The sequence below is a fragment of the Mustela putorius genome, unplaced genomic scaffold (genome assembly GCF_011764305.1).
Source record: "Mustela putorius furo isolate JIRA1106 unplaced genomic scaffold, ASM1176430v1.1 tig00001009_pilon_pilon_pilon, whole genome shotgun sequence".
NCBI lineage: Eukaryota > Metazoa > Chordata > Mammalia > Carnivora > Mustelidae > Mustela > Mustela putorius.
The window spans coordinates 1,407,212-1,421,863 of NW_025421529.1; the positions used below are offsets into that span (position 1 = coordinate 1,407,212).

Genomic DNA, 14,652 nt, shown 5'->3' on the forward strand with positions numbered 1-14,652 from the left:
AAAGTTTCCTTTAAAGGGAAGAGCTCTTGCTCCCGGTCCAGGAAGAGATCCTGACGGGTCACCCACCCCTGAGGCTGACTCCCTTGGCAGACAGGGAAACCACAGCAGGCAGGGGTGGCATGCCATGGGTGCGATCTGCCTCTGGTTCTCAGCACCAAGCCTGAAGGCTCGCCACCCCTGCCCAAAGAAGGGGTCACAGGTCTACCTCCATGGGTCCCCTCACACTGCAGACGAGGTAGCGATGCCTGGCTGAAGGGGACCCGTGGAGGGAGCAGGTGGTCCACAAGACAAGAGATATTAGAGAAGAACCCGGAGTTGGGATTTCTAGCTGCAGCTCTGCTCCCTCAACTCCAAAACCATGTCATGAATTCCTGCTGTGTTTATCACAAGGCATCATTTGAGACTAACTGTTCTCCCACCACCGTCAAGGCAGGCACAGAATCTCTCACCTGTTATCATGTGCCATAGGGAAGCTGGGGAGATTTCAGGGTTTGGTCTTTCTTTCCCCAGTCAAACTCCCTTGGTGTCCCACTCACCCACCCCCAGAAGGTGCAAGCAGGGCTTCCAGGTGGACCCCAGGGTGGGTACTGGCTAGCTGCTCCTTGAGACTTTGGATAAGTCACCTTCCCTCTCGGGTCTGCCCTTTCCCCATCGACTAATCATATGGCTTACCTAAACGGTCAGAAATCCCTTCTGGATGAAGAGACTAGCGGCGCTGGGCATACCCGGAGGCTGGAGGTGCCAGAGCGAGGGATGCAGGCTGCACCGCCTTGGCTAGGAAGCGCCAGGGACTGGGGCCCATCTTTCCTGGAGGGGTGTGCGGGAGAAAGTGGAGGCGTCCACACCTGCGCTCCAGACAGTCCACACCCTTACCTTCAGGTAAGGGGCTGCAGCCTAGCCGCCCACCCAGCCACTGTCCGCACCGCAGGCGGCCTCCACCACCGCCGCGCTCCGCAGAGGAGCGGATCGGATAGCTCGGTTCCCAGCGGACCAGCGAGCAGCGACTCGAGGGATTGGCCCCAGACGAGCGGACCTCCCAGGCAAAGAGATGGAAGAAAGGGAGAGCAGCCCTGCCGCGGTCCGAGCAAGAGAACGAGCGCAGAACAGAGCAGCCGCGGGAGCGAGAGCGGGACCTTGCTTCCCACGGCGAGCGCAGGGCGCGCGGGGTTCCACACCGCCGCGCGGCCCAGGAGTTCGGGGCAGCGCGGCCCTGGACCTCGGAGGGGGCGCCTGAGGACCACGCTGCCCAAGCCGCGCACCCCCGCCCCACAGCCGCCCAAGCAGCAGCTCATCTGGCACAGTGCGGCCGTTAGAGCGGGCGCATCCTTGCGCACCCCGTGCGCCCCGCAGCCACGAGAGGGGTCGGCGCCGCCGCCGCCGCGGCTGCCGCCGCCGCCGCCGCCTCCCCAGCTCCAGGGCCCCGCCCGTCCCCGGCCCGCCCCGCCCCGGCCCGGCCCTGGCCCTAGCCCCGGCGGGCGCCCCCCGCGGCGCTGCCCCGCCCCCGCCGGCCCGCACCGCCCCGGGCCCCGGCCCGCCGCGCGGCCGCCGGCCCACCTGGCGCAGCGCCGCCCTCGGAGCCCGCGCACCGGCGCACACCCGCGCACCCCGCGCACCTCGCGGCTGCAGGAGGGCCCAGCGCCGCCGCCTGCCCACTCCCAGGGCCCGGCCCGCCCCGGCGTCCGTGCTCTCGGGGCGGACTCCCGGCCCTCGGCGCTCTCCCGCCCGGCGATGGCCCTGCTCGGATACTTCTTATTCCTCTACGGCCTGGAGCAGGCGCTGGGCAGCTACCCGATCTGGTGGTGAGTCTCCCTCGCGTTCGCCTTGGTCTCGCTCCGAGAGGCCCCCAGCCTCCGTCCCCTCGGGCAGGGCCCCATGGTGGCCCGGAGCCCGCGCCCTGCCCCTTCGGCTCCGGGGGCGCGGGCAGGCTGTTTTCCTTGGCGGCCACTTTCGACCTGTTGGGGCCAGGGCTGGGACGCGGGTGTCGGAGCTTCCGGGGACATTGGTGTCCCGGGCCTAGAGGTTCCCCCCGGCGTCTGAAGGGGCGCAGCGGCTGGGGAGAGGTAAGAACAGGGTACGCACAGATGGCACCAAGGGCCAGGGTGCCTAGGGCCAAAGGACGCGGGGGAGGGCCAGCGGGTGCAGCTCGGGGGAGAGGGAGACGTTCCTTGAATACCGTATGTTACGCACACGCACACCTTAAAACAAAGTCGGTGAGACAAGACCAAACAGCTTGGGGCAGCGCAGTTATGTAAGGACAGCGGGACCCGCCGCCCCAAGTCCCTGCCGCCTCTGGGGCTGACTTCGTGTGGGTGGGTGAAGGGGGAGCCCTCTCCGAGGCCCCTCTCTGCAGCGGGAGGCAAAGGGGGGCTGCCGCGGAACAGAGACAAGGCATCCAGTTCGAAGGTTCTTGGGTGAGGCCCACGTTTGAGAAGAATGGGGGCTGCCTCCTCTCCGCAGAGGAGGCCCGCTTCAGTGAGACCCTTGGAAATCTGACGATGGGAACGCAGATAAATCGAAGGGAGGCGCCCGCGGGGCCACTACACAAATATCAGGGGGCTGGGAGAGTGGGGGGCAGTCAGGGTGTCTAATGTGACCGAGCCCCCACCGGCGAAGGTCACCCGGCTGGGGGACGGGGGGAAGCGGGGGAGTCGGTGTGCGGGGTTGCGCTCTGAGAAGCCCACGATCTGACCAACATAGCCAGGGGGGATGCAGCCAGAAGACCCGGAGTCGGAGAGCAGACTCCCCACACACATGCTTGCGGGGGCGCGCGCGCGTACACGCACACACAGGAACCTTCTCCGACGGCTTGCCGGGAATCATAATAATTACGCCGAGGGAAAGGGGGGGGAGAACCGAGCGAGCTGAAGTACATCTAATCCGATAATAATTTTTCTCGTCGACATGGTTCAGGAGCATGGGCGCCCGGGTGGGGACGCAGGTCCAGGCGCAGCCAGGCGGGGCGGGGAGGGAGGGGAGGCCGGGGCTGGTCCAGGGACCTGGAGAGGCGGTTGGGCCGCACCTCGGGGACCCCGGCAGCCCGGACCGGCGCGCGCCGCACCTGCAGCGCCCTGTCGCCTTGGGGCGCGAGCAGGGCCCCAGTGCCTGCGGCCGCGAGGACACTGACGCCCGCCCGGCCGGTCGCGGGGAGCCGGGAGGCATGTCCGAGAGAGCGCAGCGGCCGCCGGCTTCCGCGCAGGCTTCTAATTAGAACCCGCCGCCGCCGCCGCGTTCCTGGGCGCAAGAGGAAGCGCCCTTCGCCCCCGCGCTGCTCCCGAAAGGAAGGGCCCTGCCCCCAGCCTCCTGGCTACGCCAGACCTCGGGATCTCTGTCCTGTTGGCCCTGAGGCTCCCTGGCCTTGACCTCCCCCGACACACACAGGTATGCACCTGGGCCACTTGTGTCCCTGTGAACAGACCCGCACATGCTCGGAGGTAACTCCTCGTTTTCCAGGTCCGTTGGGAAGGGCCCTTCGGCTCTGCAATCCACCCAAGTAAGAGTCTAGAGCAGCCCCTTGGCCCCATGGAGAAGGGGTGCCATGGAACCCCCACTCAGTGATTCTGTTTCCTTCGGGAACGGTGTCTAGCAGACAGGACCTCAGGGCCCACTGGGGAGGGCGGTTTGCCCTCCTCCGTGCCGCAGACCAGCTGGATGGAAAGGAGCCATGTCCCCACAGCTCATGCAGGCAGAGTACACAGGAGGGCTCACAGAGAAGCCTACCTGTTTCCTAGCAGGGGAAGGCCTCTCCATCCTCAAGCCCTACCTGGCGGAGCCTCCCACCGCTGCTCCTCCTTCCACTGCCCTCCCTTTCCCCCTTGGGGCCAGGGACCCTCTCTTTATAACTTCTCACCTTCACACCCAGCCTCCCTAATTGGCTGTTCTGTTTCATCCTCCCTTCCCCAGACAAAGCTGGGGGGGGGCCTTCTCCCCACACCTTGCATATAAAAGTGAAAGTAACGGGGGCCTTTTCACCTGCGGGAGCACCGCTGGCAACAGTGAGGAAACAGCCCAAATCAGGAGTAATTAGGCTCTTGAAGTTGGTGTGTCTCCCAGTGGGAGGGGGCAGGGGGAGGGGTTGGCGCTGCTGGCAGCTGCCCGTTGGGAATTCCAAGGGCCACCCGCTCCCCTGCTCCCCTGCTCCCCGCTCCCTTTGCCTAGGGAAACGTCCCTCCCCCTGCCAGGGCAGGTCCCAGCCAAGCCTCAGAGAGATATACACACAGTCCCAAGACCCCTGTGTAGACAGTGAAACTTGGGGGCCCCTCCTGCAGCATATGAGGGGGTCCCCAGAGAAGGGACCAGAGAGGCCACAGATAGGCGTGTGGTGGGTCCCTCCCCTGTCCCCCAGGAAGGCAGGCCACGCAGGAAGGCCCCTGGGAACACAGGATGGCAGCAGGGTCAAGGGGACACACTGAGCACTGGGAACAGAACCCAGTAGGCTCCAGGGCTCCTGTAGCATGGTCTGAGCCCCTCCTTCTGTGTCTGAGTCTGGACTGAGAGCACCTAGTAACCCCCTGGGCCTTGCCTGGGCCCTGCAGGCCAAGCTGGCTTCTGTCCTGCCCACCCTCCCTTGCTCCCCCCACCCGGCAGCTCTGCCCCATTCCTACCTTTTCCTGCCCCTTCTGGCCCTCATCTCCTCTGCTGCTCTGGACTTACACTGTCCAGAGTGTAAGTCCACCCTCACTGCTCTGGACTTACAGCTGCCTGTCCCCTTGCCAGTCGCAGCCGGACTCCAGGCTCCCCAGCACAGAGTGTAGATGTTGCCTGGGCTGACCCAAGACCTACCCCTGCAAGGTCACCCCAGGTCAGATCCGCAGCCTGGGCCGTGCTCCCCATGCACTGCTTCCTGTTCTTGCCCTCCCTACCACCTTCTGCATAGGTCCTCACTAGTGGAGGACTCCCAGCTAAGAGACAGGGCCTGGCCCCAGGCCCTACTTGCTCCCACCTCCCAGAACCTCCTCTCTGCCTGGCCCTCCCCAAAACCGTGCCACCCCACTGCCCCCCACTGTTTGTGGGGTGCAGATGCACCTCGAGTTCTCTGGGTGGGGGTGTGCCCTTGTGGCCCCAGCCCCAAGGGGGTGAGGGGGAAGGGAGAGCTGCTGTGGTGAGGGCTTACCTGTGTCAGGTGACTCTGACCTGATCTTCTCAGAGAGCAGGGGCCCATGCATGAGACTCCCCACCCCACCCCTGCCCAGCTGCCCTGCCCTCAGTGAGTCTGCACCCCTATGCCCCTCCTCAGGGCAGCCCCGCTCCCTCTGCCTGCCTGTCTGTGCCTGTCTCTGTCTCCATGTCTCTGTCTCCCTGTGTCTCTCTGCATCCCAGAGGCTGGTGGGGACAGCAGTTAGGTCACAGGACCAGAGGACTTCAGACTGCAGGTTACCCTTCTGGTGCTGGCAGAGCTCCGGATCCTAGCAGCCACGTCCCCCAACAGAGCAACCCATGGCCACTCTTGTATCAGGGACATGGTCAGAACACCGGCTTCCCAGAACCACCAGGCAGGCAGGCTTCATCTTTGTCCCTCAAGATCACAGCGCACCTGTCTCCCCCACCCCTCCGGGTCCCCCTGGCCTGGCTGCCCACACTCTCAAGACCATGTCTCCCAGCCCCCTGGGTCCCTGCTTCTCACTGGACTCGCTCATTCATAAGATGATTTTCTGTGGCATCTGCACAACCCTGCTAGAGTCCTTTGTGGCAGGCGGGAGGACCAGGCAGCTAACACAATCGGGGAAGAAACAGTCTCCCTTAGCAAAGGGCTATAAAGCCACACTTCCTATGGTGGGTCCTGTGTGCAGACTAGGCCTGCACTGCGGCAGGTGCCCTGTCCCAGTCCCAGCATGGGAAAGCAGAGCCGTCCTGGGACCGTTGTCCATGAAGAAATAGGAATAGAAGCAGAAGACAGGGAACGCTTGGGTGTGACGTGGTGTTCTGTGTTTTGTCGTGTAACCTCTTTACATACTTTGTCATACTGGATTGGGAACCTATAAACCCCGAAACCCATGTTGTGAGGTCAAGACACACCTTTACGTCAGCCAGCCGGCCTGAGGAGGGACCTCCCCGCAGACCACCAACCCTCCACGGGCTAGCCACATGGAGAGTTTGCATCTGCCCCTTGTAAGCTCAGTAGAAGGACCGAGAAGACTCGGGAGGCAGATGTGGGCTCTGGGTCGGGTTCCTGAAGGTGACAGGAAACCCACATGGTGCTGAGAGGTGGTGAGTACCCCGTCATGGCCGGAGGCAGAAGCGGAGCCCCAAGAAGGCACAGGCTGCAGAGGCCCCAGGCCCTGACCCTCCCTTTGCAGAGCCAGGAGGAGGCTGGTGCCTACATCCCATGAGGGGTCTGTCAGACCCCTGGTCCTCCTGTCAGCCCTGCAGCTGCTCAGCAAGACCCCGCCCCCAGCAAAGGAATGAGTGAGGAAGGAGTGAGTGAGGAATGAATGATGGTGTCTCTCCTGTGAAACACAGAGCCTGGCAGGAGGGACAGGAGGACACAGCGGAGCATGCCTGCTCCCCGGGCTAAGCTCCCCGGTCCGGGGCCAGGTCCCCACGACACGTGGGGCAGCAGAGCCTTGGTTTCCCTCCCAGCTTCCCCAGCTGACACCCTGGAGGTGTCTCGCGCTTTGGCGCGTCCACATTCCTTCCCAAACGAAACGTGCCGCTGCCGCCCAGGGAACCGGGCAAATGCATGGCCGCGGGCACAGGAGCCTCTGCCCACCTGCCAGGACTCGCTTGAAGTATGTGTCAGTAATCCCAGCTCAGCCGGTGGGGCAGCACAGGCGTAAGGGGGCTGTGGGGGGGTGGGGTGGGGGGCCAGCACATGCCCTCTGGGGCCCAGGGTGCACCAGATCCCAGGAGGGTTGTTTCAGGCCGCCAGGGGTAGGAGCCTGAAGGCCCGGGCCCTCCCTGTGGGTCCCCCATCAGAGGCTGGAGAGAGAAAGAGCCCTGGGAGGGTGGGGGGCAGGCAGGTTGGCACCCTTGCTGGAGCCCTCGGCCCCTGTCTGGAAGGACAGAGTCCGCCCATCCTGCTGGGCAACCCTCTACCCACAGGACCACCAGCCAGCCCCGCACTCAGGGCTTCGGTCTGGGGACGGGAGCCCCATGTCACCGTGAGACCTCAGACCTTGTCCCCAAGGGGGACCAGCCTGGGCCCTCCTCTGCCAAGACCCCGGGAGGTGGGTGGACCCTGACCTCCCTGCTCCCCTGGGGCCTGCGTGCAGCTCTGTGCCCACTCTGTGTCCCTGAAGGACAAGATGGGGGTCTTGCCCCATGGGTGTAGCACCTCGTGGCCCAAGAGTAAGAGGACACACAGGAAGAGGGGGCAAGCTTCTCTGGGGCCTAGAGCAGGCAGCTGGCAGGGCTGTGGGTGCCAGGCACCAAGTGGAGCAGGCCCTCGGCCCAGCCCCCTGCCCACCTGCCCCTGCCAGCCAAGGTTCTACCCACAGAACCCCTCTTCCTGTGAGAACAGCCAGAAGTAGCCCCGGTGTGGCCACGGGGAGGGCAGAGCGGTGCCCACATCCCACGGGAGCCCCACACCTTCTGAGAATTGCTGCCACGGAAACTGAACCAGGTCCACAGACACCTAAGAGCCAGCCGCCTCGTTGAGACCTGGGGGAACAGTGCCCAGGTGTCCCCTCCATCTGCGGCTCTGTGCCCAGGAGCCAGGCCAGAGGGCCACCTCCAGCCCTTCACCGCACAGTCACGGTGAAGCCCCGGTGATGATGGCTACCAGCCTGGGTCCTGGGCACCTCCTTCCCTTGCATGTTTCAGCTGGCACCTCCACTCCACCTTGAGTGAGATGGCCTGGCACTCTGCCTGACCTTGCGCCTGCAGGGTGCTCCCGGGGAGGGAGAAAACCATTAGAACCAGCAGGCGGTGGGTGTGGCTTACATGGATGCAGCCACAGGCTGGGGCTGGAGTCGGGACCACTCTCCGGGCTGAGGATGTGCACGCTCCGGGTGGAAGATGATGACCTGCATCCCCCACACATATCCTGGGGTGACAGCAGTGCCATGCACAGAGGTGGATCCTGCCTGCCTCGCCTCCCGGCTGCAAGTGGTCAGCACGTCGGGCCTTCTCCCAGGCCCCAGGCGAGACCACAGCCCCAGCTCCAGATGTGGGCCACCCTGCTGTGTGGACTCTTGGGTCTCTCTGGGCTGGGACTCTGGGGCTGGGGCTCAGAGGGCGATGGGGGGGGTATGTCTGGAGGGCTAGTGTGCTCTGGGCTTGCGGGGTGCCCGGCGAGGCGTCCAGCCCAGCGTGGGCGGAGGATGCCAGTGCAAGCACCTTCTGGGACAGTACTCTGCTCTGTGGAGAAGTGCACTGGATTCCTCACCGGCTGAGTCACCACGCCAGGTGCAGGGTTAGGAAGTGGGTGTAGCAAGGGTGGGGCGGGCCTGCTTCCCCAGACCCGCAGGACCCCCGCCCTAGGGACTACAGGCCCTGCCATGCTCTCCCTACAGCCATCGAGAAGGGTCAGACCTCACCATGACCCAGACAGATGGATGTTGGCTACAAGCCCCAGTCCCACATCCCCTCGAGGGAGTGGCCCAAAGCCAGGGCCTCCCATCCCTCTCTGGGACCGTGGGACACCTGGGAAGCCTGTGAGGCAGAGGGGGCGCCGGCGGGACGGACCCGAAGCTCAGTGTGGGCTCCGAAGGGTTTGTGAGGCCTGGTCTGCGCTGGGACACCGTCCAGTGACCTCCCTGCCGGTATAGGGCAGGAGGCTCTGCATCCGCCTCCATGGGGCCTGGGAGCGAGCAGCCCCCATGCAGCATCACCCTTCCGGCCTCCTCTGAGGGACTCTGGGGGTGTCAGTGGGGTCATGGGACACAAAGGGTCCTAATGCAGCCGGCCAGGGGCAGGCGCAGGCCGCCCACTCACACTGACCCCCAAGACCTGTCAGTAATGGACCTGGGGCTATATGGGGCCTGGGAGACTTGTGGAGCTTGGGGTTGCTGGTGCTGGCCGCAGGACACACCAGGGACTTGTCACAGACCCACGTTTGTGGTCCTAGAGTTGTGTACAGCACCCTGACCCCCACAGCGACAGTGTTAGGAGGGGGGTCCCACAACAGGAGTGGTATCCCTAGAAGGAGAACAAGACCACTGCTCTATGAACAACAAGAATGCCAGTCGGGTGTCCTCACCTGAGCCCAGATGCCCGGTCCAGGAGGTCCCAGGGCTCCATCCACAAGGCCATGTGGGTTGGAGCCAGTCAGGGAGTGGCCAGCTGAGCCCACAGCCACACAGGTGACACAGCGGGGCAGGGCGGGGAAGATTGTAGGCAGAGGCAGGAGCCTGGACGGGGAAGTCGCCAGCTGCACAAGGGACAGGCCGCAGACAGGGGAGGGGAGTGGTGGGGGGACACGGCATGGGGACAGGGGGGCCACGCGGGGGCGGAGGGAGGCGCGCCACCAGGAGGTTGGGCAGGGGAGGGGTGGGAGGCAGAGGAGGGGTGACGGGGGCTGGGGGAGGCCAGAAGGAGTGGCGTCGGAGGGCGGGGCCTCGGGGAGGGGTGGGGTCAGGGGAGGAGCGGTGGGGGCAGGTGGGGCTCATCACCCGGGCGCAGGAGGAGCTCAGGAGGGGCGCACAGAGGCCGCAGGGGACCGTGGGGTCAGGGGCTGGACCCTCAGCCCAGCAGGGAGGCCCATCCCTGGGGCAGCAGCCAGGAGGGCCAGTAGTGGCTGGAATGGGGTCTAGGCTGCCCGACTAATGGCCGCGCTGGAGGGCTTCCGGCGGCTCACGCCCACCGTGGGCTGTGCTCGCACGTCTGGGCAGCTCAGGTCCAGCAGGCCCCCATGACTCTGACTTGTGCGCCCAGCACGGGCCGTGCTAGGAAGGCACACGTGTGGTAGCGTGATAGGCTTCGGCGACCCGGATTCCAGTCTGTAAGCATGTCCTGTCATCCTGCACTAGGGAGACATCCTGACATCCTGGACATCCTGACATCCTGGGGCTAGGCAGAGTCCAGGCCTGGTGGGGCCTCCTTCCCAGGGTTCAGCACCACATGTCCCCTCCTGGAAGGTCCTGAGAAGGCTTGGTGCTCTGGGGGCCCCCCAGGACAGGGAGAGATGGCCCTTGTTGGCACCCCCAGGGCAGCAGCTGGAGCAATGGCGACCAAGGGCACAGTCACCCACAGAAGGCAGAGAGCTGGCGTCTCAGGCTGGGACCCTGCGTAGCCATGGTGTGCCCTCCCTCCTTGGCTATTTGCTGCATGTCTGTGTCAGTCCCGTGGCCTCCACTGGTTCTGCTTGGCCAGGGAAGACTTGTCTGCCCTCCACCTGTCCCCAGCCTGTGGGGCTCACATTGTAGGGTGGTACCTGCTGTAGGCCAGGGACCGTCCCTACGGTGATGTCCTTTCCTCGGCACATGACTCTGGAGCCCAGTCAGCACTCAGGACACAGGGGCAATGGCACCCTTCCCTTCCTCCATGCCTCCCATCCCTGTCAAAACCCGTGGATGGGCCTGTGCATCACCATCCCCCAGAGGTGGCCCTTGCAGCCGCAGCCCCTCTGCTTGGAGCCCCTCCCTGACATCCTGTCCTGAGCCTGGCCTCTCCCCAAGGACCCCCACTTGCTCCCATAGGGATGTGGGAGGAGGGAGCGCAGACTGTGGTTTTCTCAGTGCTGTCGGGCTGGGGTATCTACCTTCTGTTTAGGAATTTGGGTCCTGGGGGTGTGGGGGAATAGTGCACAGTTTGGATTTTCCCCGGCTTTGTTGACACGTGACAGCATGTGAAGGTGCATGTCGTGATGACCTGATACGTGTATGTTATCCGTGATCCCCATGGTAAGGCTGGTGAGCGCCAGCTGGACTTTTTGTGTAATTTTTCTTTACTGGCTCCGTTGTGCCTTTGAGGCCAAGCCACAGCCAGTGTCCCGACCAGCCCCCTCGACCTCTTCTGGCCCACAACATTGGCCCCCTAGCCGCCGGCTCACCTCTCTCCTCAGGCAGGATCTGCAGCACCCAGGCCCCTTTGGGCACCTGGCTCTGGGACACAGGAACATCTCCGAAGCCACTCATGGGGCTGGGGGGTCAGGCATCGGGACTGGAGTGGGTGTGAGAAGAGCCCAGCCAGGGTTGGTGGGGACAGGAACAGCTGAGACGGCCTGGCTTCTGTCTCTAGGAGGTGGGGTGGTGGCGAGCTGGGGCCTGCCCAGGAGGAGGGCCGTCCAGGTGGAGGTGCTGGGGTGCGGGGCACGCAGGAGCTGACTCAGCACTGGGAACAGGGGCTGGGAGCCTGGAAGTCCCCACCTGGTGGATGGCTGGGGCCACGAAGAAAACCAGCCTGCTCTTCCCTGCTGTGACCTGGACCCTGAGGACCCCCCAAGCCGGGCTCTGCACTCCCTGCTGCATGTGTGGGGCTCTGGGCTCACCTGCACCCCTGCCAGCCCCCGCCCAGGACAAGTCTGGAGCCAGGGAGCCAGCCCCTCTGCACTGACTACGTGATCTTTCTTTCCCATCCTTTTGAGTCTCCAAGTCAACAAGCACCGTCAGCCAAGAGAGAAATGATCACATGTGTGGACTTCCTTCTGGGTCAGCTCTCCGTCCCCTCAGGGGTGGAGTGGGGCTGAGACAAGAGGAGGGAGGCATGGAGGGATTCCCCCAGGAGCCAGGCCCCCGGGAAGCCGTGACAGGAGACCCCCCCCCAACCCTGCGCCATCCCGGAATGTCCTGCCGCCAGACACAGGGCCTGGCCAGGAACATCCATGGGCCCACCTCTCCTTGCCCGGTCATCCCACAGCCAACCACCTACCCTTGCATCTCCCAGTCTCACAACCCTGAGTATGCGGGCTGGCTCGCCAGGAGAGTTCCACGTTGCAGGACCCCAATGAGGCCTCTTGGCTCACAGAGTAGAGGAGACCAAGCAGCCCAGGGAAGGCTCACGGGAGTGACCCAGATCATACTCCCATGCAAACTGGAACCATTGGCCCCAGCCTCGCCCCACCAGCCATCCCCCAAAGCCCCTGTCCTGGGGCTTCTGGATGCTCGAAGTTGCATTGGCCTGGCCCCATAGTCACCTCCCTGGCCTGGTGTGGCCTCCAGGACTGGCCATGGCAGCCCTATCTCTGTCGGAGGCAGAAAGGAGTATGGCGAGTGACCAGCCAGGCCACCTGGAGGGAGGCAGGCATGGACTCTTATCTGGAAAGGCCATAGAAGCTGCAGAAGAATCCCGAACTCCACCACCTCCAGACCCTGCCCAGTGCTGGCCCTCACTAGGCCACCCAGCTAGTGCCTCTCAGGGACCCTCCCCCTGGGTCCCTGCATTCATTAGAGGGGTGTCGCTCCAACTGCTCCTGCCACCTGTTCCAGGTCACAGCTGGTCATGCAGTGTGGGGAGGGGGTACGCGGCCTGGGTCGGTGTGTTGCCTGGAGCACTGGGCCAGGAGTCCTCAGCATTGGTCTGTGCTGGGCGGATGTCCGAGGAGAGGCTAGCAGGGTTCAGTTCCAGGAAGACCTCATGGGGGAGGCAGATGCCTGGTGTTGGCCTGGTGGGGGCAGAGCCTTCCACATGTGGCCCATGCATCAGGCCATAGTTCCTGGGGCCATGACAGGGGCAGCTTGGGGGGTGAAGGCCTTTCACCTGGCGGGGCGCTCTGGACATTCTGAAGGACAGTGGGGCTGGGGGATTGCCCTGTGTGTACAGGCTCTCGCCAGGAGCTCCAGCCAGAGTCACAGCAGGTCCCAGAGAGTTGATGCGGCCAGTCGCCCCCCACACTGTCTCACTGCCTCCCCGGACCCCTCTGCCCCTCCCTGTGCTCCAGCCCAGGGGGGCCCATCTGCTCAACCCGGATGCCTCACTTCAGCCCACTGGCCCCCAAGGTTAGAGAACCCTGATTCGGGCTTGTACTCCTGCCACCTCCCCACCCACGCATAGCCCACGGCCCAGCCTCCCTCTCATGCTGCCACCCTCCTGCTCTGCTGGTCCACAGAGAAGTGCGGGGGCAGCCCCTGTGGTCTCCACTCAGAGCTGTCCCTGTAGGTCAGGGGAGGGGAGCAAGGCCCAGACCACAGGATCTTTTGTAGAGAAGTGAGGCCCCACCAGTGGGTGAGGCGGGGACCTGGTCTTTCTGGAAACTGCGGCAATCACAGGACGGTGGAGCAGGTGTGGAGGAAACGTGGGGAGCATTGGTCTGGCCTGGCACCCAGAACTCATCAGGGTCTGCAAGTAGGAAAGGGTTCAGCCAGGGAACAACCCCGTTAAGGAGGAACCAGCCCCACCAACCCAGGCTACGCCGGGGACACACACTCGCTCGAGAGTGGGGAGGTCTCCGGTGTCCTACACGAGGTCAGGTCTGGCTGGGGCGGCTCGTCAAGGCACCAGAGTGTGGACAAATGGGACTCATGGGGACCGTCAGAGGGCTGGGGGTTAGATACTGGGGCCTGTGTGGGAGAGACCCACAAAGTCAGGAGCATGGTCTAAGGGCGTGGATGATCAGGGACACAGGCCCACTGCCTCCAGGAAGGCGGCCTGACTCACACACCTGGCTGCAAGGTGCGGTGTAGTCCCGGGGAAAGACGGGCTTTAATTTTTAAGAGATGTTCTTGAGCAGGAGGAGGGGAAGGCTAGCAGATGGTGGACGTGGTGGCATGCCCAGGAATGTGGGGAACCACACGCCGTTGGGGGGTTTGGCCAGAAGAGCATGCACAGAGGAGGGAACCGCCCACGCCCCAGCTGGCTTCTGCAGCAAGGCAGAACTGCTGCAGAGGGAAGGCCAGGAGGGTGACCTGCCCAGGGGCAGGGGGCTGCAGGGGGATGGGGAGATGAAGCCTGTGTCGGTGGAGAGACCGCTGATGGGGATGAAGGTGCAGGGAGGTGGGGTAGCGGCCCGGGGCCTGCAGGGTGGGCAGGGAAAGCCACCGGAGCCAGATTCTAGAAGAACAGCAATGAGGAAGCTCCAAGTGCTGCAGGGCTGGGCTGGGAGCCTCCAGGCAGGCTGGCCTAGAAGATTTTGGGGAAGGAGGGCAGAAGGATGATAGCATCTCCTTTCTCTGGACGTCCAGAGGGTAGGCTGGTTTCTCTGACGGTGAATCCCCATGTCCAGCAGCTCTTACAACAGCTGGATGAAACTGGGTTAGACTCCGGGTAGGACTTACCTAAGGACTTACCTCTGTGTGAAAACACAGAGGCAGGGCTGCTGAAGAACCCAGAAGCCTCTGTCCCTCCTTCTCGCTAGGAGCTTAACCTCCTAGGGCCACCAGAAGAGCCTCTGGGGGTCCAGCAGAGGCCAACACAGCTGGCATGGACTTGGTTTCTCCCCACAAACAAAGGAGACACAGGCCTTCCATCTGGAGGCCACCAGACCAAGTATCGACTACATGGAGACCTTCTTCAGGGGCTCAGGGGCTGCTCTGCATCTCCGCCCAGGGCCTGGGATGCAGCACACCCAGCAGCCGCGGCTGAGGAGACAAATGGGCTCCCCAGGCTGGAAGAGGAGAGTGCCAGGGAGACAGGCTACGGGTGGCACTGGACAGGGCATCCACAGGGGCAGGACTTGGGGTCATGTGGGGGAGCGGGGGAGCTTGTCCATGGCGGCTGTATATGAGATAACCTGTATATGAGATAACCTGGGGGGCCATTACCCAGGGGAGAGGGCAGGGGGCATCCACAGGCAGCGATATCTGGGGTCCCATGGGGGAGTGGGTGGGGGCGTCCACAGGG

General features: G+C 64.1%; 1 protein-coding gene across 1 annotated transcript in view; it reads left to right on the top strand.

Annotated features, from left to right (window-relative positions):
• The first annotated feature begins 1,538 nt into the window (after positions 1-1,538).
• WNT3A (Wnt family member 3A) overlaps positions 1,539-14,652 on the top strand; it is a 42,097-nt gene continuing 28,983 nt past the window's right edge. The window contains exon 1 of the mRNA XM_004780600.3: positions 1,539-1,799. Coding sequence (XP_004780657.1) covers positions 1,729-1,799 — 71 coding nt within the window. The 5' untranslated portion in view covers positions 1,539-1,728. The remainder of the gene's footprint in view (positions 1,800-14,652) is intronic.